The following is a 27,943-nucleotide window of genomic DNA, read 5'->3' on the forward strand; positions in this document are numbered from 1 at the left end:
AGAAAATTTAGTTTGTGCCAGCATTCTCCGTGATACAGAATTTCTACACATTCTTCATCTAATCCCACAACTTCAACTATCTAAAACATCAGACTAAAGTCATACAATACACTGTAAGGTGTGGAAATCCATTATGCAAATATATTCAATCCATATCTCTGTGCAACACTGTTGAAGAGGCCAATATAGGAGCTTCTTTTTTGCATTCTCTCTGTGGACATACACACACCAGCCCGTTCTTGGCACACACACATATAACCTGATGCGAGTGTCTTTCAGACTTGTAATCATATTTACATGAACTGTACGTATTCCAGCAGGAATGCTGTAGGAGACCTAATTACTTGGGGAGGATTTTGAAGGCCAATCTTAGTAAAACATCACTGTTATAAAGCAAAGGAAAAGGCACAGTGAGCAGTCCAGCAGTGTTTATCTCTGGACTAGTATTCAGAAAAAAATGATTTTCATTAAAAATTCAGCGTCAGTTCATGCTGAATATCTTAAGGTTCACAATTCATTACATTCCGTTCCCCCTTTCTTTCTCTCTGATGAGCAAGTGTTTCCCCTCACTGAGGGTGCTGCAGGGCTGCGCAACAACTTGCTACCCCTCAACCAATTAGAAAATTACTCAGCATATGAAATACTGTACACTAGTGCTTCATCAATTACCGTAAAACTGAGTATTTCACTGCTCCAGCAAATCTGCCGCAACTGTGGTGGTGGTGGTCTTATTTATTTCCTGATTTTAACAGCCATATTATATACAACTGCAAATAATATTAATGAATTATAAATATTTAAGTGTGTTACGCAACCAAAAGCAGGGGGGAAATGTACAGGTCTGGATGCTGGAATGAGGTGGCAGTTGTTGGGGATCACTCATTATGACAGAGATGACATTTCACCACATCAAACAATATTGATATTGATAACAATGCATTATCATAATGAATCTTGCATTTATCAGTATCAGCAGCTAATAAATTGGGAGCTCTAAATGGTGATATAGCGTTTCAACATATGCAGTGCACCTTAATGGCGAGAGCGTTCATTAACGTAAAGAAAAAAAGAAAGAAAGGAAGAGAGAAGAGATTTTGAGAGCCAAAATATTTTTGCAGTTTGTAGTCCAGCTAAAAACACAATAGAGTTAAGCTCAGATCAAAAACCACAGTGAAAGCATGGCGGGGAGATTTATTTTGTGGAAAGAAAGTCTGAGTAAAGGTGAACATGCAGAGCTTAGTGCAATGGTAGAGAGCAGCTCTGGGAATCTCAGTGTGATATTGCAAGTGCGTGCATGTGTGTGTGTGTGTGTGTGTGTGTGTGTGTGTGTGTGTGTGTGTGTGTAGCTTCACGTAAGGGTGTGTTGAAGTTTGTATTTTTAGGTCTTCGCCCTGGGCCGTTGTGCTATCCTGAGTCTGTGTACTTTATGTATGCATTGAGGCATACATGGACAGGGGGGTCGGGGAGGGGGGGGTGAGAGAGAGAAAGAGGAGCTGATAGTGGAAGAGATGAATGGAAGGAAGAAGTGATGATGAACCCCCCTTCTCACCCCTGTACCCCCCACCGCCACGCAAAACCCCCTTCAGAGGTGAGTTCCAGGTTTGTATTTTGAATGAGCATATTGGCTGGAGAACCACACTTCACAACCAACACAACCCGAGCCCAGAGGACCCCACAGGGCCTCCACCTGCTGCGGATGGACATGCTGAACAAACCCAATGTCAGGTCAGAACACCTCCTCTTACAACCACACATCAGGCAGGGCAGAGATAGAGCGATAGAGAGAGAGAGGGAAAAAAAAGAGAAAGAAAGGCGGGGGGAGTGCAAAGAGGAAAGGTGGAGGAAGAGATGCGGACAGTGAGAAATAACGAGAGAGTTGGGGAAACTGAGGAAAATGAAAGAGGGGGAGGGGTGATGTCTTACAGATAGTGATGAGAAGGGGGGAGGCCTATATATGCAGTGTGTGTGTGTGTGTAGTGGAGTATTGGAGAGAGGGAGCAAAAGGGAGATAGCAAAAAAGTGAGAAATCACATACCTGGCTGACGGGGTTTTTTTTGTTTTTGTTTTTTTTACTAAGTCAGTTTTCTGTGCTCTCTTTCTCCCACTACAGCAGTTTCTTGGTGAATACTGATACAGCACAGACAAATACCAAATACTGCATGTTGTAGCTACAAATGACAATAAATATAATAGTAAATAAAAATAGTTTTGAAGATTGGAGCTAAATAATGTGATTACTCTTTCTGCAGAAAAATGTTGCGTATTAGATGGGGGGAACAAATAGAAGAAGAGAAAACCTTTTACAAACACTCTAGAGCTGCAAGGATTAGTCGATTAATCAATTAGTCAATTGACAGAAAATTAATTGCTAACTATTTTGATAATTGATCAATCGTTTTTTCATTTTTTAAGATAAAATATTCAAATTCTCTCGTTCCAGCTTATTAAAGGATATTATTTTCTGGTTTCTTTAGGCTTCTATAATAGGAAACTGAATATCTTTGGGTTATGGACATTTGAGGTTGCATATCAGGCTTTGGGAAATAGTGACATTTTATAGACCAAATGACTAACTGATTAATCAAAAAAAACAATTGACTGATTAATCAATATTGAAAATAACCAGTTGCAGCCCTAAAACACTCTTCTATTAATCGTTCATATAATATTTAATCGTAAACAGCAAAAAATCCCTGTCATGAAAATATTTTGAGTCATTAACTGGATACTGTTAAGTGGAAATAGCACAGCTGGAAGGCTTAATGCATAATGAGGTGGATCAATGTGGTATGTTTGCAGGAAATGTACATGTATTTATCATAAATGAATAACGATATCTGTCAGGCTTTCTATCACCAACATGATGAGTGCTCCCTCTTACAAAGGCATCAGTGGAAATTCCATGAGATGGAAAGGAAATATGGAGAGATATAGAGCTGTAAAGAGAGGAAGAGGGAACATTTCATGGAAAAAGAAGGGGGTGTGTGATTAATTGACGAGGTCAAGTATGCTAAAAGAAAAAAAACAGCTGCTTGATGATGGTTCCAGCTAATGGAGGAAGACAATAAGGCAATAATGGACAAACACAATACTGCCAATTCATTCTCATAGAAATGGTTTCTCCGAATGCTTCCTGTCAACAGAAGTGCTGTTGTCTTTTGCTCTGACTTTAAGGGAGATTTTTGGCCAGACATTAAAACTTCTTCTGATAAACATTCAAGCATTTTCACAGCTAATACACTGAAGACCACACCACCCAAGGCCATAGCATTATAAAACATTTCATACTCCTTGTTGGCTTTCTTATCTAAATGATTCATTAAAAGTGACTAAATACTGTAGCCTTCAGAAATGTGGGAACATATGAGTATAGACGTGGCAAAGATAGACCATAGTTGTGGTATTTTAAGGACAAGAACTGTAGCACTGGAGACTATAAATGTTGTAATACACATTCTATGATGTTTAATCAATTTGCAAAACCATTGGCTGGAATTGTCTTTCTTTTAGCAATCTTAACTTACATCTTCAGCCAAATGGGACACGCAATCCACTGTTACTGGAATAGTGATGTGTCTTTTGGAAGGGGATTGAGACTGTGAGGAGGTTAAAAAAAATCCCAAACTACGGTATGCCAATAACAGTGACAGGTTTAGCGTGACAGAGCCCAGAATGTATTATGATATTTATTCTCACTTACTGTCTCTTCTCATTTTTCTCTCCCCCCACACCCACATCTGCAAGTCACAAAAACAAGTTCGGTATAGCTGAAGTCCACTCTGAAGTTACAACAAGTTACAGATCTAGACTTGCAAGGTTGTTCTATGAGTTGCAGCTCTACCGTTCCCAGTCCCGTCCCCCTGCAGCACTCAGGTCTAATGAGTTGAAACGAAAAAGAGACCAACTGCTGACGTTAGTGGCTGAGCATTAGCTTGGACCAGGCCCCATGCAGACCCACTTATCTGTAAATCACCTGTGTTCTGCAAGCCGTATGGCCAATTATATTGAGCTAAACCAGTCCACCAGAAACAAATCAGAACAGTGTTGTCATCCGCTTATTCCCAATCTACAGTGAAATTCTGTTACTTTATTTAACCTGTATCTGCTTATAAGGGATAACCATATTAGGATATAATGTATTTTTCAAGATCTGGCTTCTTCCTCACTTGCCTGCTTGGGTCAATCATCACCATAACTGGAAAAAGGGAATAGTGTGCAGAGGGTATGTCTGTGTGTATGTGTGTGAAGCTGCTCCAAGTCATTAATAATGTTCTTTTGGTCTGATATGATTGAGTTTATTTGAGTTTACCGCACAGCACAGCTGGGCATCAAATCAATCTCTGTAGGATTTTTTCAACAAGATATCAAGTCCACAGTGGAATATAATAATACTTTTTACTCATGGTTCATAGGGTGTATGTGGCAACTGAACTGCTACTGTAGGGTCAAACTGCTTCTGATCCAGGATCTGTTTAAACTTCTTCCTCAGCTTTAACCATTACAGTGGAGTCCCCTCAAACACAAGGAAATTGACTGCAGTATTGATCTCCATGTAAGAGGCAGAGATAACATTGACATGACATTATGTCTAGTAATTTATCTTTCGGCTCTTGATAAAATGATTGACAGTAGAAGTGGATTCTTATCAGGGTTGAGTAGCCTCTCTATTCATCAAAATTATAAGTCACTGTATGAAAGTGAGAGTGTCTGTGCTGATAAATGGACTCTCGGGGAGAGTGTTTGATGTTGGACTTAACTATGCTTTCTCACCAAGGAAGAGACAATTTAAAACAACCAACACACTCCCAAAAAGCCGCCTTTGAAAACACTGATACCGATATCAACTCAACAGTGAGTGAAACATATCACAGTTTCAACTTTTATTTTCTTTTATTTTCGGTTTGTGTGTGTGTGTGTGTGTGTGTGTGTGTGTGTGTATGTGTGTTTGTGTGTATGCACCTGTGTCGCGCTGGCGCGCACGTATTTGTGTTTGTGTCCACTCTCCTGTTCTGCCTAGTGGTCCACTCAAATTACACACTCTATTATCTGGTCTCTCCAGCCAGCAAGCTCATTTGGAAATGAGATTTAAAATAGCAATAGAATTATGTGGAAAAAATGGAAGAGAGAGTGATTTTAAAATTGTTTTGTCAGGGGTTGGTCCAAATCACAACTGGGCGTTTGGAAAAAGGCATATAGAAAGACGTAATGGCAGTGACTAACTGCTAGCCAGTGTTTTTGTGTATTCAGGCCCCCTTGCTGAAAGCAGTATTTTCTCCACAGTTTGAAATCCTTTTCCCAGGATAATTATCCATTGTAGATGCCCATCCTCAGATAATGACTGCCTCGCCACTGAGCTAGGAAATTAACAGGGACCTTGTGTGCTGCAAGCACAATGGAGGTACTGCCCCCTGTATCAGCACTCAGCTAATTTTAACCAAGGGGAGAAATGGGGAAGCTGTTGTTAATACTCCCCTCCTGCTTATAAGGAATAACATAATTTCATTTCATGTATGATATCATCTAGGAGGAAGACAAAATGAAAAATTATGTATGAGGTGACCTGGGCTTATGAAGTGAATGGCAACAGTGCCCCCTTGTGAAGCTGATAAGCAACTTCTCTGCATTCTTTAACGCCACTGCTGAAGATTTGCAATGGCTCCAAAATTTGTCTTTTCTTTCACACATTAAAGAGCTGATTTGTGCGGTTCAGCCTCATACTGTCAATACACCTTGGTTTAGCTATGCTAAAAAAGATAAAGTGATCAGGAAAGATCAGGACTGACAAAATGGCTGAGGAAAATAGGTTGTGTGAAGTGGGGTTATTTTAAGGCACCAGCTCATGAGCAGTTTGTAGCAGAGAATAAAAGACGGATAAAATAACAGTATGAATAAAGTGCAATCACAAGCTGGTATTATGTCTACAGCAGGATTTTTATAAGTGCATTAGTGCAGCAGGGCCTCAGTTTTAATTAGTATGGCAAGTATTAACACATTTGTTTGCTAGTGTTCACAGAGGCTTAATTATATGATAGTGAAGGCCATTTTTCACCAGCCTGCCCTGTTTGTAAAGTAATAACCACTGGCTTACAGACTGCCATATTCATGATTCAACTGAGACACTTGTTGAGCTGGCATGAGGCCCAAAAGTCAGCTATAGGTTAGCCATTATCGTAATTTACATATAGCACACCATCAATCTTTAGAAGGAACTAAAGAAACCAATAAGATTGTCTCATCTCTTGCTAACATCACTAGAGTGTGTTCAGTGGAGCAAACAGATTTTGGAAGGAAGAGGTGTTTGGGGTATTCTACTATTCTGTTCACGCTACCTGACCATGCACCTCTCTGCACTTTATAGCTCAGTTACACTCCATATAATCCCTATTAGCAGATGCTTAAGACTCCTCAAAGCAGTTATCTGTTGTTAGCCTCTGAAGTGTTAACCACAGGGAGAGATGAATGACTTTATTTGTGAAATTTATATCACGCACATAACACCTGGGGGGCAAAACAGCTAGATCAGGGTGACTTTGGCAGTGATCCATCTGCACTGCATATGGGCACAGTCACCCTCTGCCTCTACGCCCCTGCATCAAAAATTTAAATCATCAGCAACAGTTCCTCTATTAACCTCAAGACTTAATAGGATTATGTGCAAATCTAGTCTGAAAGGTAAAATGAGGGTGAAACAGCAGCTGGAAGCTCTCAACAAAGATTCAGTGAGCGCCAGAGGCAACACTGTCCTACCAGTAACCTCCCAGGTATACACATTTTTAAGGGGTCAAGGTGTATATTGATTAGCAAATCTGTACGTGTTTAGCCTTATACTTTTATCTGAAGTCAGTTAATCCTTCTTCGTCTATGGAGACAATGATTGTCCTGGTTGTGTGCCCAACACCTTCAACACAGAGAGTGTGTTGATGAATTAAAGCCTCATCACACTGTGGTTTGGCAGAGCTGAGCAAGGTGCATTAAATCAATACTAATAACCCCTGTATGTGTTTGTGCGCGTACGTTAATGACAGCATCAGCATCTAGGTGTGTAATGCCTACTATCCTCTCAAATTGTACCACTCATCAGGTGTTCGGGACAGACGGACAAATTCATTGTCCTCATCTAACCTGACAGGCTGTTACTGTGTGCTCTGACCGCTTGTTGCCAGGCTTATTTATATGCTGCCGGTGAGAGAGATCTTGGGGAGAGCAAATTGCCTTTGCACAGAGAGAGACAGCTATCACTGCTTTGAAGTGTGAGCATCTGTGTGTGTATACGTATGTGTGCAGAGCCTCACTTCATCTCTTGCAATGGGCAGGACAAGTTGTACTACATATTGATGCCGGGGGAAAATGAAAATCTGTGTATGGATTTTACTTATTAATGATGAGTTTATGTCGTTTGTTGTCTGGCAGCCTGTGCTGGAGATTTATCAAGTTCAGCGAGAAGCCGTGTTCTTACAGGTCAGCAAGCAGGTGAATGTCTCTCTTGCTCTCTCTCTGGTTCACACCAGCTCTCAGTGGAGTTGTGATGTACAGGGCTCGGAGGGCTGCCCTGCCCCTGCTGTACAAGCAGTGTAACAGAAGGTCCCTGTAGTGCCTGACTCCCTGACTTGTGTCCCTCTCTGCAGCGGCAGAGGATGAAGCAGCCATACATCATAGGCCAACTGTGTCCTCTGAGGCAGTGACAGACAAAGCCAACAGAATCAATAAAGCCTTAGCTCAAGCCTTACTTCTGTGCACTCAGACCTCGCCTCGGCCTCTTTACCTTCTTTTCTTACTCACAGTCTTTGTCTGTTTTTTCCCCCTCCTCATCCATTTTTTCCTCTCCACTTCTGTCTTTTCCAGGGTGACATCATTTATCTGTGTCTGGCTACAACTTCTGTCAATATTATCTCTATCTGCCCTTCTACTCGGCCCCAGGTGAACATGCTGATACACAGTGGAGCTGTCAGCCTTGACAGAAGATGAAAAAAAAGAAAAGCACTTCAGAAAGAAAGAAAAGACCAAGGCCTGAGGATTACCGAAGGCCATTCAGCTTGTTAGTGCAGCGGCACCTACATCAGACAAATGCATACATAATTTTTTCAGAGGGGTTGAGTGATTCAAGCTCTGGAGGGGTGAATGTTCCCCAAATAGACAGTTTAAATGATGAAGGGCCTTGTGTAGTACCCACAAACCATTTCAGACAGCAGTGGAAATGCTATTAGAGAGATAGAAGGAGCACTGGGGAGTAGTTCACGGTAATTAAACTGGAGCGTCAATGTCACTGCTACCTGTTTACGACCCAGAAGAGTAGAAGTTTCCCGTGGTGAAGAGGTTTGGCTTTCATTTATTACTGTCGATTACCATTATGAAGTTCTCCCATAAATGACTTGGATCTTATTTGCGGGAAATGGAACTTTAATTTCTAATGAAAATATTTCTCCACAAAAATGATTCTTCAGAGATAATAATTATGTTGAAGTTGTAAACTATAGAGGGTTGAAATATAAAATCCTTTTGGAATAATTTTGCTGATTAATATTTTAAAACCACCACTTATTTTGTCTGTGAAATCAAAAATAGAAATTGTGTGTAAGCATGCAAGACGAGTTTAATAGCATGGAGCATTGCTTTGATTTCCGCTGATCATTTTGTAAGAGTAAGCATGTTGTACTCTTTTTTTATCTTATTTGATATGAGATGAAGAAACCCAAACTGATTTTAAAAACTGTGTTACTCTGCTAAATTGTAAAACAACAACTTTAATTTCATGTTTCTGTCCAATAGAGTCTTCATTAGACATTTTCATTTTGGAATGAAACTTCAAATGAGGGTTGTAAATCACACAGTTATTGTCTGTTTGCTCCATATGTGATACTTTTGTGACTTGATATTGTCTATTAAGTCTCCAGTGTAATATTGATTCATATTGGTTTCACGTTCAGCTGCCTACATCCACCAGTGTGCCAAAGAACGCATATGTGCAAACATGGAGCAGGCTTACATAACAAATTGGATTTTGAGATTGGCGGTTTGCGAAAAAGTGTGTGTGTGTGTGGTTTTCCATATGTGTTAAGGCACTGGTTCAATAAAATCCAGAGGGTCTGAATGTGTGTGCATATGTGATAATGTGAATTTAAGGTTATGTGTATATACATGTGTATTTATATATATATGTGATCTATATATGTGCTTGTAGTGTGTATGTGTGTGTGTGTGTGTGTGTCTGTGCAGTGCAACCCAGCTGTGTCCAGCCTCTATGTCACCCGGCATTGACAAGGGTGAGTTTCTCAGGCCAGCTGGGTCAACAACATTATGCCTGATCTTTTTATTCAACGAGGTATTGATCTTCCTCCATGTGTTATTTGAGTGTGTGGGTGCATGTGGGGTGCGGGGGGTGTGGGTGGGGGTGAGGGGATGAGTGAAGATAAGCAGGGAGATGGGGCCAGGCCAAGAAAAGGAGGCACGTTCTGGATGAGCAAATTTGACATAAAATCCAATCACTTGCTGCAGCCCCTTCCCAGTCTGACAGCCTGAGCCGCTCCTACAAGTACGGAAAACACCAAACACAAAACTCACATGAGTAATCACGCTGGTTCATTCGCTTTAGCAGAAAACACAAACATCTTTTAATTGTTTTCCTGTAATGCGATCTTTAGAGACCTGCTAGAAGATTTATATGACGGTGAGTTTGAATATGCAAAGACCAATACACACACACACACACACACACACACACACACACATATACACACACACACTCCTGACGCTCTCATACACAAATTCACAAAGGGGGCTGAGGTACATGAATAATCAATAACTATTTTTAACAACCCTGCACACCATTATTTATACCTTTAGACTGATGTACGAAAACAGACACTTTCAAAGCACACAGGCTTTTAGATAACCATGAATTACATACACATACACACACACACAATCCCAAATGCACAGTCCTGCCCACACATTGACTCATGCTTATTGAGAGGGCGAGCAGGATACTGGTCAGATTTAGGGCCTTTGAAGATTGAGCACACACTGACACACACTGACTGCTGTACTCTGTCATGACAACACAGTTGTTTTGTCATTTTCACACATACTTACACACACACACACACAGTCATGCATGCGGGAATAATCTGGGTGTGTTCAGCAGTATGAAAAAGGGGAAAATGATACTGTGAAGTATATCAAATTTAGATCATTCAAATACACCTTGGTGGCAACTAAGATTACAGACTTGAATCAAGCATCCAAACACACAGACATACACATCTTTGGCACCCACTGTGTGAAAAGGCGATGCTCCTGACTGTGTTCCTGGCCGCTGATTACATATCATTATCCAGACTAAAGGGGGAATATCATTTCGAGACAAATTGGCACACCGGGAACACAGAAGGAAGTCTGCAACAGTCATTATATCTCTACCAAACATGCCCAGACAGCAAAGGAATATTGTACTTTCTGCTCCCCGCCAGAAAATTCTTCAAGTAACTCAAAACTTTATTTTATTATATTAATTGTGAGAGAGACAGGAAGTTTTGATACTCCTAATTGTGATGCAGCAGTCATAGAGAGTTTTAGGGACGAAAGATTAAGAATGAGAAAGGAGGGGAAAACTGCAAAAGAGGAAAGTGAGTAGAAAGAGGAAGATAACAAAAACAAGAGACATGCAGACAGGCAAATGATGGACACAGAGAGACAAAACAGGAGCGGAGAGCTGAGAGATGGGAGAATGCGCTCGCATGTCAAACACATATTCTGCCAAGACTGTGCAGTGGGGTTACAACTTGTGCACTGCCATCCTGATCATTTATTCAACTCATCTGTTACATAAATAAACCAAAACACAACAGATCTGCCCATGGCTTCCTATGAGTGAGAGAGCTACTGGAGTCGTTTGGACCAGTGAAGCAGGTTAAATCTACAGCAGCAAAGTATTATGGGTAACAGCACGGATGAGTCATCAACCCAGCAGCCACTTACTGATTTATGTGCAGGTGCACACATATAGGCTGCACAGTTTCACATGGACATAGTCACACAAATGGACACACTTAATAAAACTAAATAACTGCAAATGTTTTATAACTGACACTTTTTAAGCTGCACACTCAAACCCGGAGATATTTAGACCACTTACATACTGTGCGGCTGAGAAGAGTGGGCAGGGATAATGTTCTGTATGTAGGCATACAGAGGCAGTGAATTGACTTAAGATGAATAGCAGAGCCGTAGGGCATAATGCCAGGAAAAGAGAAGAGTGGGAAAGACTGGTGAAAAGTAAGAAGAGACAGGTAGAGAGAAATGGATGCAGAGAACAAATGATGAAAGAGAGAAGTAAAGAGAAATGTATTTAAGAGATGGACGAGGCAAGCGGCGGAGGGAGGGAGGGAGTGCTGGATGTTCAGAGTAAAGGAGAGAGTGGGAGGGAGTTTAGGAGGGAGGCAACAAGGATACACTGTAAAGAGAGGGAGGGGGAGAGAGAGAGAAAGAGCATGTTTATGGAGGAATGTGACAGTGTTCAGTATATGGGAGATGGGACGGACTGATTGCACCATACGAGGTGGTGAAGAGGGGTGAGAGGGGGACCAGGAAAGAACATCAGCAACAAAAGCAGATATTTCTCTCTGTCCACACCAGCAATGCTAGCTAGTATCAAGCTGAAAGTGGTTTGTCCACAGTGATCCCCACAGCTTTTGGAAGCAGCGGCAGTGACTGTGACAGTGGTGTCAAGCTGACTATAATGGAGGTAAGTCACCTCCAGCCGGACTTGAAGGAAGGTTATGGCTGTTTGATTGGATGTGGCGGGGGCAAATGATGGCACAGAGTCAGTGAGTCGGATTTGTTAAGTGGAGCTGTCTTGATATAGCTTATTTCATGTAGTTTGTTAGCAATGTTTGTACACATAAGAGTGGATTCGTTTTAGTAGCACACAGAAAGTTTGCTTGTCTATGCACATAGTTAAACATTCTATCCGAACTGAAGTTGCTCAGCATGGGAGCCGTCCAAGTAGTCTTTTACTACTTTTAATATGCAGGCTGAATCTCAAAGTGAAATCATCTCTGTGTTTGAGGGCATGCCAACTCCAGATGAAATGTCTGCTTTCAACTTTTTTTTTTTCTCTCCAGTTCTTTGCCAATCATGTTCTGTACTTTCAGCACAGCCATTACTGGACAAACTATTGTTTTTAAACAGGTGAAATTATAGGGAGCAGCATGGGGATTTATTTAAATGTCGCACCATACACAGCAATTTCAGGAAATAAATAGCATTGGACACGGAGCCGGTTGTTAAAGGTGTTTTAAGCATGAATTAAGTGGGTCCATCTATATATGTCCCACCCAGTGATTCTATAAAGTAATTGGCCCAACTGCTCTTGAATATCCTCATGATTTTGTCATATAATTAATGGGAACACGAGGAAGAGACCTGCCTGGGGAATAATTCGCCCTTTGCACAACATTGCAGTTCCAGCACTGTCACACCTGTACAGTAATGCATGTGTTGAGACCTGTGGGGGATCATGAATTACATTGTGCTGGTGACAAGGTGAATGGGTAAGTAAAGGGGCACCTGTTCAGGCATGTTCAGCATTGCTCTGTACTGAAATGTATTGTACAGAGAAAAACACAGGGGTGAAACAAAATCACAAGGACAGGGAGTACAGGATGAGAGTAGCAAAGACAGGTTCCTTGTCTTTTGGAGGCATAGCTGAGTTATTTGTTTTTCTTACTCGCAATACAGAATTCCTTTTGTTGTTGTAAACAGCTCTTTATACTTTTCATATTTTGCATTTTGTTGTGGGAATTAATGCAGCTCAGTTCCATATCTGTAGTGTGTGACAAACCAATGGAGCTGTCATGACCTGCTAAAGAAGACGCTTCTTAAAATAACTGTCCCAGATACCCAAATACAGCATCCTTTCTTGAGTGAAGGCTCTGTATCAGTGGAGTGCAGCATCTCAACAGCTTTGTGAGTTTCATCCCACGACAATCTTACAGACTTTTCAACTTTTCAGTTATGATTTCTGTGTATTGCACCTCTTTAAAAGAATATTACATTCACATGTTACAGGAATAAGCTGAGCATCTGTGCACAGCACGTGAATATCAGCCATGACTTTTGTTAGTTATGACCCCTCAGACTGTCCCTACAATGAACAATTTAGCATTACAAGGTCAGAGGGTTTTTATTTTGGAGCTGAGCACAGGTATCGCCTGCAGCACATATTTCCAGCTGCTTTCAGAATGATACAGACCCCTGAAAGTGAGCTCATTGTATCTTCTCTTACTCCCACATTACACCATCCACACACACAGCCACAGCAGATTAGGAGGATGGGAGGATGGTTATGCTCCAGAATGACAACCTTATCAGTGAGTCTTCAGCTTGCAGGGTCAGTGGGCCCCCGTGCCAGGAAAGGCCTCATTCTTTTCCACCTACCTATGCATGTCATTCCACTGTGATACCGTATCAAACAATAATGTATATGACAGACTTTTGAGAAATGGTGCGCCGACTGTGTGTGTGACATGTCGATTTTATGTAAAGCTCATAATTCACTGTCATTCACTTTAAAAACAACGTCTTTATCTCAAATTTGTGGTTGGGATACAATTTTATGGTCCAGTCTTTATCTTTTTGACAAACCTGACAAAACAGAGAGTTACAAAACTAAACTGTGTTACTAGTGTACCCTCTACATTTAGACAACAAGCATGCCTTCCTCACTGGAAACTCAATTATCATTTAAGTAATAATCTGACACCACAACAAAGCTTTTATGACAATCCATCAAATTTACATTTCATATTTATAAGGCTGTCATATCATGCATAAATGACACAGCCTGCTAAAAACATGTGATGGGTAATGGAAAAGGTAAATTATTGGTGGGTAATGGATGGGTGATAATTCAAACTGTCTAAAAATACATTCACATGTTACAGTACATTTTCTCTTGCTGTTTTTAGAGTGGGATAAAAGCCTTACAAGTAAATATTTTATGACTATGGAGCGGGCCGGTGATCTAACAGAAGACACATACAACACTTTAAAACCATTTTTGGACAGATTCCAGGGTGCTGCATAAGTTTGAAGCATTACAGAAAAGTGCAGACACATATTGTAGGGTAATATTCAATCTGGTATGGGTGGATGCAGTTCAATAAAGCAATATAAAAGGAAAATTCAGATATTTAATTTTAAGACTCCTTAAATTCATGAGCATCAATTCCCCTCCTCATCGCTTCGCGAAAGGTTCCCATTTAGACTCCATTAAAAATACATTTTCCTCTATATTCCAGCTGCCAAGGTTATGCAAATGTCTGTACTATAGGAACAGTGGTTGGCCAGCCATACAAACCCAGTGAGTAGTGCAGACAACCTCCTTATCTATTAATACCCAAGGAGGTGGATTGTTTGGATGACCTAATGTCTCATTTGAATGCACATAATAGCATCTGAATGCAATCTAATTTCAATAGGGGGTCCATCACTAAAAGCTGGTCTCCTGTCAAAGACAAGGCCAAATGACTGCCAATAGAAGACTCCGAAATGGAATTAATGAGCACTAAATGTTTTACTCATATGATTGAAGTGAAAATGCCATTTTAAAAGCTTTCTCTGTATCCAAACCCCTCCAGCCTTGAACAGAGGAGACACTGTTTGACTGCTGGGCAATACAACATTCATCAGTGTATAATGCAATGTTAGCCCCTCAGAATATAAATCTCGCTCACATATACACTCTGTCTTTCCACGTCTGTTTCTTTCTCTTTTGGCCTGTGCCTCTCTCTCCGTGCCTGGTATTCCATCTCCTTACTTTGGGGCGATAATGAGTGTCTGGTATTCTGCTCTTCAGCATTGAAGCCCTATTCATGCTCAATCTCCTTTACAATGCACTAAAAGGATTACCCAATTAGATGCTATTGGATGCCATTGTGTGTGCATGCGTGATGTGTGTGTGTGTGTGTGTGTGCGTGTGTGCGTGTGTGCTTGGTCAGTAGATGGATGTGTTAGCAGAGAAAGTGAAAGATAGATGGCACTCTGTACCCCACATTTCATTCCCAGTTGATGTTCTGCTGGAGGCCACATTACTCATTCCCACAACTCAGCCACAGTGAGTAAGACACAAGACGAGGAAGTAAAAGTGTGTGTGTGTGTGTTTGTGTTTGTGTGTGTGTGACTGGGTCCCTGGCAGGCCACATAGGATGACAGAAAAAGAAACAGAGCATTACTTCTCAATAATTCAACCTATCAGCCTATCGTTCTCTGGAAATGTACTCTCCGCTGCCATATGTGAGCTGTTTCTTCATCCCCTTGCTTTAATTTGTGAGTTCAATTTCCACTGTGTCATGACTGGGATAATGGGGAAATGCCTGCTCTATTACATGTGAGTCATCAGTTACTTTGCAGATCGATTCCAGTTATCTAACGTGTTACATCACACTGGGAGCAATATGTTCCGCGTTTTGCATTTAGGGGATCGAACAGCATAATAAGGATTGATTTAGATTGATGCCTCCTACAGAGTTAAAAGTATAATCTGGGATTCTTACAGCGTGTAAACTTTGGTTACAGTTCTGTTTTTCTCCTGATTCTCTAGAGAACTCACTGAAACAGCATTTATAACATGCAGGTGGGTAGACTCTGGGACACGCTACTGACTTACTAGGATAAGGCTGGTATTATTTTAGCTCATTAATATTAACAGCAATTCCCCTAAAAGACTAAAACCAGTGATGAATTTCTACTACTATATTTTTTCCTGTGTTGCCACAGTCTGATATATCTTGTACAGTATGCCTCAGACCTCTCCTATCATCCAATCTACCTGATCTACCAGGCTGCCACAGATATTTGGATATTAAAAAATCACAGAGGAGTATTGTTGTGCAAAAACTATTAAAAACATATTGCAATACATAACATAACATTTAGTGATAAATCCTTACATTTTTATCAACACGAGGATGAGCCAACATGGATGATGTGGAAATGATAATGTCAGTTTGATGGTAGTGTGTTGCCTCTGCAAAAATAATATTGTCCTTTCATCCACAGTACTAGTATTATCTCACAATGATGAGAATGAACCAAACTTTGACAAAGTAGACCTAGTAAAGTAAATTTAAGCTTCTTCAAGGTGCTGCACTCACATAAGTCAAAAGTCATGGCTGTCTGTAAAATATGAGAAACAAAGAAACTGATTTGAAACATCAAGATCAGTTTAGTCATCATGGGGAATATACAGTATGTGGCCTGTGTAAACAGTTATGTAATGACTTATAGAGGGAGCTTCCTATAGTCCAAAAAAATAAGCCTGTTGTCATCGGGGTAGTTTGGACTTTGAGAATTTTTTACAGAAATCCTGTGTTGGAAACTGGGGGCATGGAGATTAAAAGATATTGGCATTTACTGGGTTTAAAGAAAATATGCTTTATATTGAGTTGTATTATGGGAAATGTAGGATCCAGTTTTTATGCAGTTTGATCCATAAAAGGGACTAAAATTCTATATATCTTGTTCCTCTGCTGCCTTGGTTTTCACCAATGACAAGCTTCCCTCACAAGTTCTCTATCAACTTTATGTTTAGTTTGCAGAAATTTTGAATCTTAAAATTCAAACTTTATTGTGAGCAACAGATAAAACATGAATGGTCTCTTAGTTTAACTGTTTTATGAAAGGGTTTTTTTTATTGGAGATTCCACAAAATAAACTTAACAGTTAAACTTTGTGATGATTAGAGATAAATTGCATAAACCATAACCAGACACACAGTGTTTCCACAGGTTCAAATAAAAAGATACTGTATATAAAATTCCATGTGCACTCTAGACTCTAGACAAAGAACAATAAGCTGTCCAAGACTGACCTAAAAAAACAGACACACTGAACTAGATAGATTATGCATCTGTTAGAAATTAACATATAGACAGTGAGAATTAAAGTGATGCCATCTGGCACCATGGCAGTGCAGAGGTACAGTGAAAACAGAGCAGAGTTTCATGGTTATTGTGAGACAGGTATAAATCCTGGACCTTTATAGCACACTGCTGCCTTCCACTGGCTGTGGTAATGGATTGGCTATGCTCTGCGAGTGTGTGTCTCTGTGTGAGTGTGTCTGTGTTTGGGGGGGTGTACTGTCAGCTGGTCTTGTGCGGGCAGGGCTTTGTGTCAGGCAGGTCAGCTGGGGCTCGAAAGCTAAGACGGCACCCCGCCCATACACACCACCCCCTGCTTACACACAAAGATGACAAATAAGTGCACACACTCTTTTGTGCAGACACTGAAAAACATGCAGCCAATCAAATATCAGATTAGATGCATGCACACCCCCATCCCATCTCACCAAAGGTCTTAAATCACACTGTCTACTCAAAAGCCATGAGGTCAGACTATTTGTACTGCTTATTAAAATTTGCAATGATGGAGGGAGGAATAGAAAGATTTTCAAATGACGTGAACTGATATTGACTAGTTCTCTCTAACAAGTGAAAGGGAACATAAAAGTGAAGCGGTAGGGCCATTGCTCAGACAAACAGTCTTAAGGGGCTGGATGGGACTAATTGAGGAACAATGGAAGTCAACTGAAAGGATAAGTGAGAAGTGCTGCTGAGAAAGATTATCTAAAGAGATACTGTATATTATTTCATAAGTGGGTCAAAATACTTTGAAAACACCCCATGTTTAAAAAGTTAGTTTCAGATAGTATAATGATGTAATATGATGTAAACTTTAGTGCAGTTCTGTCTGCAGATGTTGAAAGATCACATTAGGTCATGCTGCTTCTTGCTGTTTGTTATTAGTTCAATCTTAAAAATATCTGATTTCTTTATTGTATTTTGTGTGATAATATCAATGAATCAGTAGTTTGCTATCTGTAGATACGGTATGTGGCAAAGCTGTCTGTTTTCCTCACGTTAGGAGAAAGTATACATTCACTTGTGACAAAAACGGGATGTAAGATTTACACGTGTTTTGTCAGCAGCAGGGCTTAGGGGCCATATCTTTTCTGTTGTTGTTGTTTGATCTTTTGGTACACAGTACCTTGTGTATTGTCCTGTCACGGTGTGTGATTGTATTTCATCCACAAGGTGTTTTGTCAACAGTGTGTACTCTGTCGGGCGCTGAACACTCAGCTGCCTCAGAGAGACTTGTACACTACCAATGAGACTGTGAAAAGTGTGCATTGTTTGTGTGGCTGTGTAAAGGTGTGTGAGAGAGAGCGAGTCTGTGTGTTATGTCTGAACAAACAGAATAACGGCAGCAGGATGGTGGTAAATCACTATAAAACTGAGGCTCTCCAGCCCTCTCATTGTGGGGACTAGTCATTTATTTAACACTCAAATATGGTCCTGGGCTGTTTGGGGAGAATACATCAACCGGCACACAAGAGTCCACACAAAGAGCGGCACACTTCAACAGACAAAGAGGGAAAAGATAGAGGGCAAGCGCCTTTTTTTCTCCTTCAGATGAAGTGTTGTTTGTTCAGGGTGGGTGCAGGGCACCGAGTGGGACGGATGGATGGAGGGAGGGACTGATAGAAGGAGGGAGGGAGGGAAGGATGAATGGTTATTACACATTTAGTCGATGCAGAAACGGGGGGTGTCTGGGTGATAGTGGGGAATGGAAGGGGGTACGGGGGGGGGGTGTAAAAGATCTTTTGTGAAGGCTGGGAGTTAATCACTTGAGCGGCACACGCCGGTTCTATGGGAGCACATGTTGTACACTGGCCCCCCTGGGGGGGAGCGGGAGGTCCCAAAGCACACACACACACACCCACACAAAGTTGAATTTACATGTCAGTTATAATGCAAAGCTGGAAGACCCACCCCCTCCACGGAGCAGTTAGCAGACGTCCTGGCTGTGGTGATAGTGTGAGGATTGCATTTGCTGCTGGTTCATTCAAGGGCATACACACACAGACGTACACATGTATGCCTGTTCACTTTCTCCAGGACTGGATAGATGACTCTGCAGAGGCCTTGCTAGAGATTGATGCTTAGTAAGTAAAATCTATTGTTTCATTATTTCAGTCCCATGTCAGTGGTGGATGCTAATATCTGAGAGTGATAGTGAAGGCTGGGGTTTAGATTTAGCAGCAGACATCCAGGCACAGCAGAATAGAGGCAGTCACAGATGTGTCAGGGACTGTTTACATCAATGGGAGAGGGGACTGCTTTGTATTTGTGCAGGTACAGATTTAACATCATATACCATTACTCAACAGTTTCAGCTGTTTACTTTGTAGAATATATTTTGAATTATATCCCAAAGGAACAAGAAAATCACGCTGGAAGACTTCCAACTAGATGTACAATTTGTTAATGATTAGAAGGCTTCATGCAATTTAGGATTATCTTTCCTTTCCCATTCTCACCTTAAAGGCTGTACCTGTCAGCTTTTTATTTCCTTCTACCATGAGCCTCTTCCTTCTGTATGCATGCTGCTCTGTCTCACTTGCTGTCTGTCTCTGATGCATCCCATTATCCTCCTCATCATGAAACATCTATTTTGCACATGTCTCATCTTGCTTATAATTGTTTCCTGGGCTATGAAAAGTGACAGGCTTGATCAGTGCTCCCTCCTTCATTCTTGGTTTTTCTCTTCCAACATGCTTATCAAATATCTCAGGAAGAATGACACTGACAGCTATGTGTATCTTACAAATACCACTGTGCAACCAATGATTATGGATTAGCCTCAAGCCAAATGCAATGTACACTAATATGTGACTTATGGTAGGACATTAGTCACATGCTTTTGTTGCTGTGGCTATTATAAACTGCTTAAAGGCTGAGGACCTGGTGTTTAGGGGAGCCCACCGGCCTGATCAGCCAGCATGGAGTAACTAGTGAGAGGAGTTTTCCCCTGAGGGTAAGAGATCATGACTAGTAACATCTGGGGTCTAGTTGCCTTTTAAAGGGAGATGGGGACAATGAATAGAGAGCATCACTAGTACCTCTGTGAATAAACTTCTTTGCTGATTACAAGTAAGAATGTTAACAACAGAAATTCAGCCATGTTTTTGTGCTTCATCCAATCAATCATAATTCCAGCTACTTACATTATTAAAACTTGTATTTCTGTATTGACTGTCTAAATACTTTTCTCAAGTATAATAGTAAATACAAAATGATTGCACAGTGTTATTCAGATGGCACCACCAGCCAAGTGTTGAGTAGGCAGTAAGTAGCCTAATTGCCAGTTTGTTTAGAGGAAGGGAATCCAAAGGGTTATTTGTCAAATTCAATGGCCGAGCCATAAATCTAGACACACAAAGCCAGGCAGAGTGCCAGAGTGCCAAGATGGATTTTTTTTCAGTATGTTTGTTTTGCAAATGTGAACACACCTGCTTCAACAGTGCATGTCTGGACTGGGCAGGAAACAATGAAGTTAAATAAACAACACTAAAAATTAATTATTTGCATTAGAGAAAACTATGACATGGCTTAGTCCTTTCATGAAAAACACATTTAAACTATATTCTCTGTATTTATTGTCTGTCATCTTGTTTTGCAGATTAGGTTACTGACTATACTTCTCTGGGGTCATGAGTCGAGTCTTCGCTTCACTATTGTGTGACTTGACCACCTGGACTTCCTCACCGATGCCTGCAGGACCATGGGTAGTGTCAGCAGCCTCATCAGCGGCAACAGCCTCGACAGCAAACACTGCAAGGCATCTGAGTTTAGGTTAAAAAGGGGAACAAACCACAATAGAAAGTCTGGAGGCTGCAGCCTTGATGGGTTACTGAAGTGCAGCTTCACTCAGGGCTCCTCTTCATCCACTCATCTCTCTAAAGGCCTGTCACACTCCCGGTCAGGACGAAGTGAAGATTTTTTTTACATCAAGGTCAGCTCACATGCTTTCAAATAACATGTACATAATGTAAGGATATAACAACGTAGACTATTGCACTGCTTTTGGATAAAATGTCTTGTTCCATACAAGGTGGGCCATAAACCGAGGTCAGTGTACCACAGAGGAGGATCAATGGAAGAACATACAGGTCGAAGGAACAGAGATGGAGAATCAGATGGGCATCTACAACCAAAACTGCTGCTCATGTCAGGGAAAATGACTGAGAGGGTTAGCAATTTACCTATTATTACCTTCTATTTCTAACTGGCTGCTGGTAGTAGTCTGTATGTTTAGTGTACAGACGAAACATGAAGCTACTACCATATTTCCCGAAGTAAGAATATTAGATTTAGATATTAAAGACATTCTGTTTTTCTGTTTTAAAACATGGTATACAAACTATTATTATTATCATTATTAATAGCTATTGTCATAGCCTCATAAAATGTACCTTTGCTTGACTGGAACTTTTGCTTAAAACTATTAACAAGTTATAGTCTACTGCATAACTGCTACAGACAGAAAACCTCACAGTGAAGTTCAGGATAAAACATGCACAGCAGGTAGTTTAATAGGTAGCAGCCATTCCTCATAACCTGTGTTGAACCTTCCCAGCTTATTAATCACCCCCTCCCAGATTAGTGACCTAAGAATGCCTTGATCTTCTCAGAGAAGTCATTTCTGTGCCAAGAATACATAGGCAAACTGAGTCTCTTCTTCAATAGTTCTTTATTCTTCAGGGGCAAAAGGGTGGGGGGTAGAGGAATAGGAAGCAGCTTTAAATGAGACAGAGTAGAGAATAAGAGAGAAATAAGAGAGAGATAGAGAGTGAAAGAGAGAGAGAGAGAGGGGCGGGATATCAGGGATAGAAAGAGAGAAAAAAAACAGGGAAAGGCATCCCATATCCCAGCCATGAAGTCAGTGAGAAGGAATGCTGAGTTCACAAGCTTTACCTCTTACACTTCAGCAGTAGCTCATATTATTAATATCACAGAAAAGGGCTATTCATCTTCACTCAGACAGCACATGGGGGAGAGATGTGGGATGCAGAGGGGAGGCGAGGAGGACAGAAAGGAGGGAAGGTATGATACAGCTTGTGACGTTCTTGGACAGCACAGATGGGGCATGTGGAGTATAAGTTCATCTTTGAAATGAGTTTTCTCTCTTATGACAGTGAATTTTACTTGCAACTACTGCTGTGTGGCTTTTAATACTGCCAGCTTGTAGTGAGGCAATTCTACACGCTTCACTGGTTCTATTTCTAATATGAAAAGACATGATTGGAAAAAAAATCTATCCCTTTCATTTGTACAGACTTCCAGCACGTGACAATATTTATCTCCGCCAAAGCCAGTCATGATTTTCAAGTTTTAGAATGTGACTCATCCTCAGCTCTTTGTACTCTCTGTAACAGTACAAGAGGACTTGCTTTTTGCCGGGCTGTCTACTAAGAGGAGCCACTGAATATAAAAACCAAAAATAAGGAATCGCATCCCTGACTGTGTGTCATTTCACTCTTCTAGACCACTGCTGAGAAGTCACTGGTCCGGTCCACTGCCTTCAAGCCTGTGTTTCCCAGGAGTACGACCTCCACAGGGCACAACAGCCTGGACCACATCCTCGGCCCACTGGAGAAAGCAAGGAGTCCAGATAATAGAAATAAGCAAGATACCTTCTCAGGTCTTTATCTATACCATATTGATACACTGTTGCCTTAAAATTGAATTATTTGGGTTGAATGACAAATTACACTTGAGTAATACGTCATCTCTTTTCCTTTCAGGGACTCTCTCTGACTCTGGACGTAACTCTATGTCAAGCCTTCCCACCCACAGCACCAGCGGCAGCCTAAGTGCTTCAGCAGGCCCTGTCAGTCACAGTGATGGCGGCTCGGCTCCCGCAAGCAGCCTCAGCAAGGGACCACAACCCAATTTCCCTCCATGGGTCAGCGGAAATAGTGCTAACCTTGACTGTAGCTACAGGGCTGGTTTAAACAGCGGAGGGTTGGCATCAAAGGCTAATGGAGAGGCTGGCTCCTCACTTTCTGCAGATGAGCCAAGCCCTCTGTCTGAAACTGCAGGTGGGATTCGGTCCCCTATTACTACAGATGAGTCACTGATTGAAAATTTGGAACAAAGACTGCTGGAAAGAGAGACTGAACTGCAGGAGCTACAGGTACCATGCTGTCATATAACTAAAAAAACAGCATGTGCTCTTAATCAACGTTTACTTATCAGTTGTAAGACTGTACATTACTGTTTGAGTATATTTACTGAGATGTCTTCACTTTATAACAGGTGAGTTTTGAGGAAAAGGAAGCAGACACTTGTCAGCTATTTGAGGAGAGGCAAAGGTATTGTGCTGAGGAGATGGAAGGGCTGAAGCAGCGATGCTCCACCAAGTTACGACAAGTGTCTCAGATGGCTGCAAAAACCCAGCAAGCACTGCAGCTGCAGGTCAGCCAGCTCCAGGTCAGCCCACTTCCTTTTTTCCATCAAATGAACCAATTAATGAATCAAATTAAATTCAGCATTTTACCTTAATTTCATTTGAGAAAAAAAACATCAGCAGGTGTATAGATTTACCACACCTTGCAAAATTGCATGAATTAGTGAAATGACACAATGAAACTTTTATACAGGCAGAGAAGGACAGGCTTCAGGAGGACTTCTTGAAGCTAACCCGAGAGAAGGACCTTGTTGAGCTCAGGTTGAGGTCTTACGAGACAGAGAGCACACGACTCGCTCCGACACTCGAGGAAACGCAGTGGGAGGTGAGATATGAGTCATATGTGTGATACCAGCTTGATTTGAAACACTGTAGTACACAACATAATCTGGCACAACCTTGAAGACTGCTGCTGAGTTGTGGGAACATAATGTTCATCCATCACTGAAAGAAAAATTCACCATTTTTGTTCAAAAAACAAAGAGAAATCTGTCATAAAAGAGTCAAAAATACTTCTCCACTGACATCTGCCTCAGTAGTCTACAGTGTTGCCTTTTTTATGTCAAACCTCCGGGTTTTTCTATCACCGTAACTCTCTCCAAGTACCCACATTTATATCTTGTAGCCAGACCGTTTGTTCCAAAGAATTTTATTTTTTTATATTAGCAATGGATCAAATGACAATGTGTAATGTGTGACTGAATGAATGTGTGACAAGGGCCATTCATACTGATGAACCAACAGAGAATTATCACCCAACTCTGTCTGCAGTTCCCCTCAGCTCTTTCATGAGAGCGTTTCTGTACCTTTCAGCTCTTTGTTTTGGTTCAGTCTTGTGGCTCTCATTAGCCTTGTTGCCAGCCATAGCTTGTGGCAAAAAAGCTCCAAGTAAACTACCAACTACCTGCCCAGCTCCAAACAGTGGACAGACAGAGTTAGGTACTAACTGATGACTAGTTGGAGACCACCACTTCCTGAGCTGTGGTGGAGACCTGACCAGATTTAAGAGAAGAATGAATATTGAACTTACATTTGTCAGGTGGCTTTAAATGAATGCTAATGTTGCTCTGTGTCTGCTGGATTATTGAATTACTAGCTTACTTTTGGCATGGAAATGTGAACGAAGTGTTCCCCATCTATTCCTGATAGAGGAATGTAATTTAATAATTCATGTCCATAACATTTGTTCAGCATTTCGGAGTTTGTATTATTTTCACAAACTTTTATGAGGCAGTGTGCAAAACAAAATTCAACAGGCTCACATTCCTTTTCTGGGAACTGTCATTAAGGAAAATGCACAAAATCTATAACTGTAAAAATATATATGAGGCAAAATGGAGAGAAATATATCAAAATGAAAATAACTCTTGAAGAACAATGAAAATTAAAATTAGAAGATATGTGACGGTTTCCAAAGGTGGAGTTTTCCTTTAACTGCCCCATTGGGATAGATATATAAAACACACAATATAAAACTGTTTGATCTTCATAATTCTTTCTGTTCAAATGTAGGTGTGCCAGAAGGCTGGGGAGATCTCACTGTTGAAGCAGCAGCTGAGAGACTGCCAGGCGGACGTCAGCCACAAGCTAAATGAGATAGTCAGCCTCAGGGTGTCACTGAAGGAAATCACAGCAAAGACGGAGATGCTTGAGAAACAGAATAAAGACCACGGGGACAAGCTCCACTCTCGCACCAGAGAGGCTGAGGTTAATCTGTTTATGATTGAATGACAATCCATTGCACAATTGAGTTCAAATACAGACATGAATAAAATGCCCACACAGTGCTTGTAAGATGAAAGATAAAAGGATACCTGCACTCAACTGTGACCTTCAGACTGCTTTCAATGTCCATGTTTTAGCAGACTGAGAGCTTATTTGACACTTCACATGACTAGGCCACAGTAATATCAGTCAAAACACTTCTTCTTAATTGATGCCTATGTCTGAATGTTTTCCATTTTTGATTCAGGTTTGCCAAAATGAACTTCAGCGCAAGAAGAATGAGGCTGATTTGCTGAGAGAGAAAGTGGGCAAACTGGAGAAAGACATCCAGGGAATGAAACAAGATCTGGCCATGGCAAAGGAGCAGAGGCTGCAACACAGTTTGCAACTTGAGGCCAATGCCCAGACTCAGGCCTTGGAAGGACTAATCCAAGGGTCAGACTCTCCCATCCAGAGCCAGGAGGAGGAGACCAAGGGACACACCTCCACAGAATCCCTCCAGAAAGAAGTGGAGAGACTGAAGCAGCAGCTCAGGGAGGAGAAGGATGCTCAGGAGAGGCTGGCCGACAGCTTTGAGCAGGAGAGGCAGACGTGGAACAAGGAAAAAGACAGGGTCATCAAATACCAGAAGCAGCTCCAGATCAACTACCTGCAGATGCACAAGAAGAACCAGGACCTGGAGAGGATCCTGAAGGAGCTGACTGCTGAACTGGAGAGCCGGACAGAGCTAGGCATGGACATTAACTACAGCTCAGGGTTACAGACATATGACGACGTTATCGCCACAGAGATTTGACGGGAAAACTCACTAACATGCTTGCAGTATAGGAAATACTGGCACTAACTTTTTCACCACAGATATTTACATGTTTGCACGGACCAAGAGACATCACACACTAGCCACTGGAGGTCATTTTCAATGCTAATTATCGTTCTAGTAGGGTTATTTAATAGAATGTGCAACTCTTTTTGTGATTACACTATTTGTTCAAAAGTAAATATTAAGTTATTTAATGTTCAAAAGAGAATATTTTTTATATTTTATTTTTACCATACCGTCTAACAGGATCCCTCTTCATTCAAATCATGCAGTTGAAACACCATTTATTAGTTGTTCATTGATACCGGCCAGACAATAGCTGATTTATATGTTTCATGATAAATGTCTGATGGTAACACATGATAAGCATGATAGTGGCTTAACATCTGTCCCTACCAGCATGGACAATGACAGTGATATATCATCTATTGTTAGTCTGGGTTCCTAAACCTTAATTTACTTGGTCTTGTGTATCCACATTACAGTATGGTCCAACACTGTCCAATCTTCTTATGGGGTTGTGCATGGAAAAAAAGTTGGGGTTTTTTTGTTTTTGTTTTTTTTTTTACATTTTTTAAGTCTTATGATGTGAATATTTGTTATATCCACACCAATGAAAAACACATTCCACTTCAAAATACATGTTAAGTGTCAACTGTTATGCATTTTCACCCCTAAATTCAATTCAACACTGGACATGTGATGCAAGTCAAACAGACAATAGTGCAGTCAAAAGACTTTATTGCACTGGCTGTATGTTTTTGTTAGTATTGTGTGAAAATTCAAAGTTTGTGTTACAGACAACATTTCAGAGATCAGTAAATGAATCTTGCAAGGAAATGCCACATGCGTCTCTTCAGGTGATATGTAAGAGTCCTGAGATCACTCATTCAATATGTATAATTCCACTGAACATATTTCTTTATATGAAACAATTTATTTTCTTTAGGAACGGAAACTTCTGAAATGGGTTGACCGTGGCTCAAGTAGATTGCGGCGATGAGGTCTAGTATTTTTGAGTATTTTTGTACTTTAATTACTAACATTAGGGAGAGAGAAATGCAACAAACATCCCCAGGTGGACTCGAACCAGAGATGTTGTGGCCCTTATGGTTCTAATTATCCACATTAGTTTACTGTGGTTCCCTCTACATACATGAAAGATGAAAGATTACACTTGAGATTAGATTATAATATCACTGTATTCTTTGAGTGTGTATGAATCTGTGTAAAAGCAAACCTTATGTCTGCATCATGCAAATAATTGAACATTTATTCCACTACCAATACACCATGATAATGCCTGATACAGAAATTCAGGCAATATATATTTGAGAACACCTCTGATACAAGCCAAGGGCAAATGCAAATTTTGGGATTCGCTTTGTACTCTGTGTGTGTTTGAGAGTGAGAGAGAGATTAAAGGGGTTCGGATAGTGTACAATAAAAGCAAATATTTTAAGAGGAAAACAAAGAAAAAAAATCGTGATCTCCCTACAACGTCTATCTCTCTCCCTACATTGTTCATCAAACTTCGTTAGAGTTCGCTGGCAATGCTCCACTTGGAGACAAACAACCCTTCCGAGCAGCAGCCCCAGCCATTTGGCTCCACTATTTTGGCGTTATTCCACTTCCCACAAGGGCAAAGTAGTTTGTGAAGCAAAAGTTTAACTACTCCACCCACTCAATACTCAGAGGCTAACATAGACTGTCAGGCAGAAATATGCACACAGTGCGCTGGTCAAGAATGTGTGGCAATCTTTATAATGAGACTGCTTGAGATTGCTCAGCTACCCACCATTACATTACATTACCACAGCAGGTCAGGAGAGATTTGCAGGCAGACAGAGTGGAACTCTAGGATGAGGTGCTGAAACCAACGGCACTCACACTCTAGAGACTGATAAGTGTTTTACAGCCCTGACTCAAGGTCTTAGCACAGAAAAGTGGTCAAATAGGGAAGCAGCAAAAGGACGGTTGATACTGTTGATATGGTAGTGGTAAAAACGCTTTGGGTGCAGCAGTTGAGGATTAAATATACAAACACAAACATAGAAAATCTTACACGCTTTGGGGAAAAAAGCCTCAGGG

General features: G+C 41.0%; 1 protein-coding gene across 2 annotated transcripts; it reads left to right on the forward strand.

Annotated features, from left to right (window-relative positions):
• Positions 1 to 11,488: 11,488 nt before the first annotated feature.
• lzts1 (leucine zipper, putative tumor suppressor 1) lies at positions 11,489 to 26,697 on the forward strand. 2 transcript variants are annotated; one of them, XM_067607190.1, is made up of 9 exons: positions 11,489 to 11,740; positions 20,518 to 20,850; positions 20,950 to 21,087; positions 22,383 to 22,539; positions 22,643 to 23,034; positions 23,157 to 23,330; positions 23,501 to 23,632; positions 24,820 to 25,014; positions 25,280 to 26,697. In XM_067607190.1, the coding sequence occupies exons 2-9, from the start codon at positions 20,620 to 20,622 to the stop codon at positions 25,826 to 25,828; spliced, it is 1,968 nt and encodes a 655-aa protein (XP_067463291.1). In that variant the 5' UTR covers positions 11,489 to 11,740; positions 20,518 to 20,619; the 3' UTR covers positions 25,829 to 26,697. The 2 variants fall into 2 exon arrangements, with proteins under 2 accessions (XP_067463291.1, XP_067463301.1); XM_067607200.1 differs by lacking the exon at positions 11,489 to 11,740 and adding an exon at positions 18,666 to 19,000.
• Positions 26,698 to 27,943: the final 1,246 nt, after the last annotated feature.

Source organism: Thunnus thynnus, chromosome 2 (genome assembly GCF_963924715.1).
Source record: "Thunnus thynnus chromosome 2, fThuThy2.1, whole genome shotgun sequence".
Lineage (NCBI taxonomy): Eukaryota > Metazoa > Chordata > Actinopteri > Scombriformes > Scombridae > Thunnus > Thunnus thynnus.

Bases quoted from the DNA above. Each gene is read 5' to 3' on its own strand.
- lzts1 (XM_067607190.1), top strand. From the start codon at position 20,620: ATGGGTAGTGTCAGCAGCCTCATCAGCGGCAACAGCCTCGACAGCAAA. The intron at 23,035-23,156 runs GTACCATGCTGT...ACTTTATAACAG, and splicing joins CTGAACTGCAGGAGCTACAG to GTGAGTTTTGAGGAAAAGGA. The intron at 25,015-25,279 runs GTTAATCTGTTT...TTTTTGATTCAG, and splicing joins CTCGCACCAGAGAGGCTGAG to GTTTGCCAAAATGAACTTCA.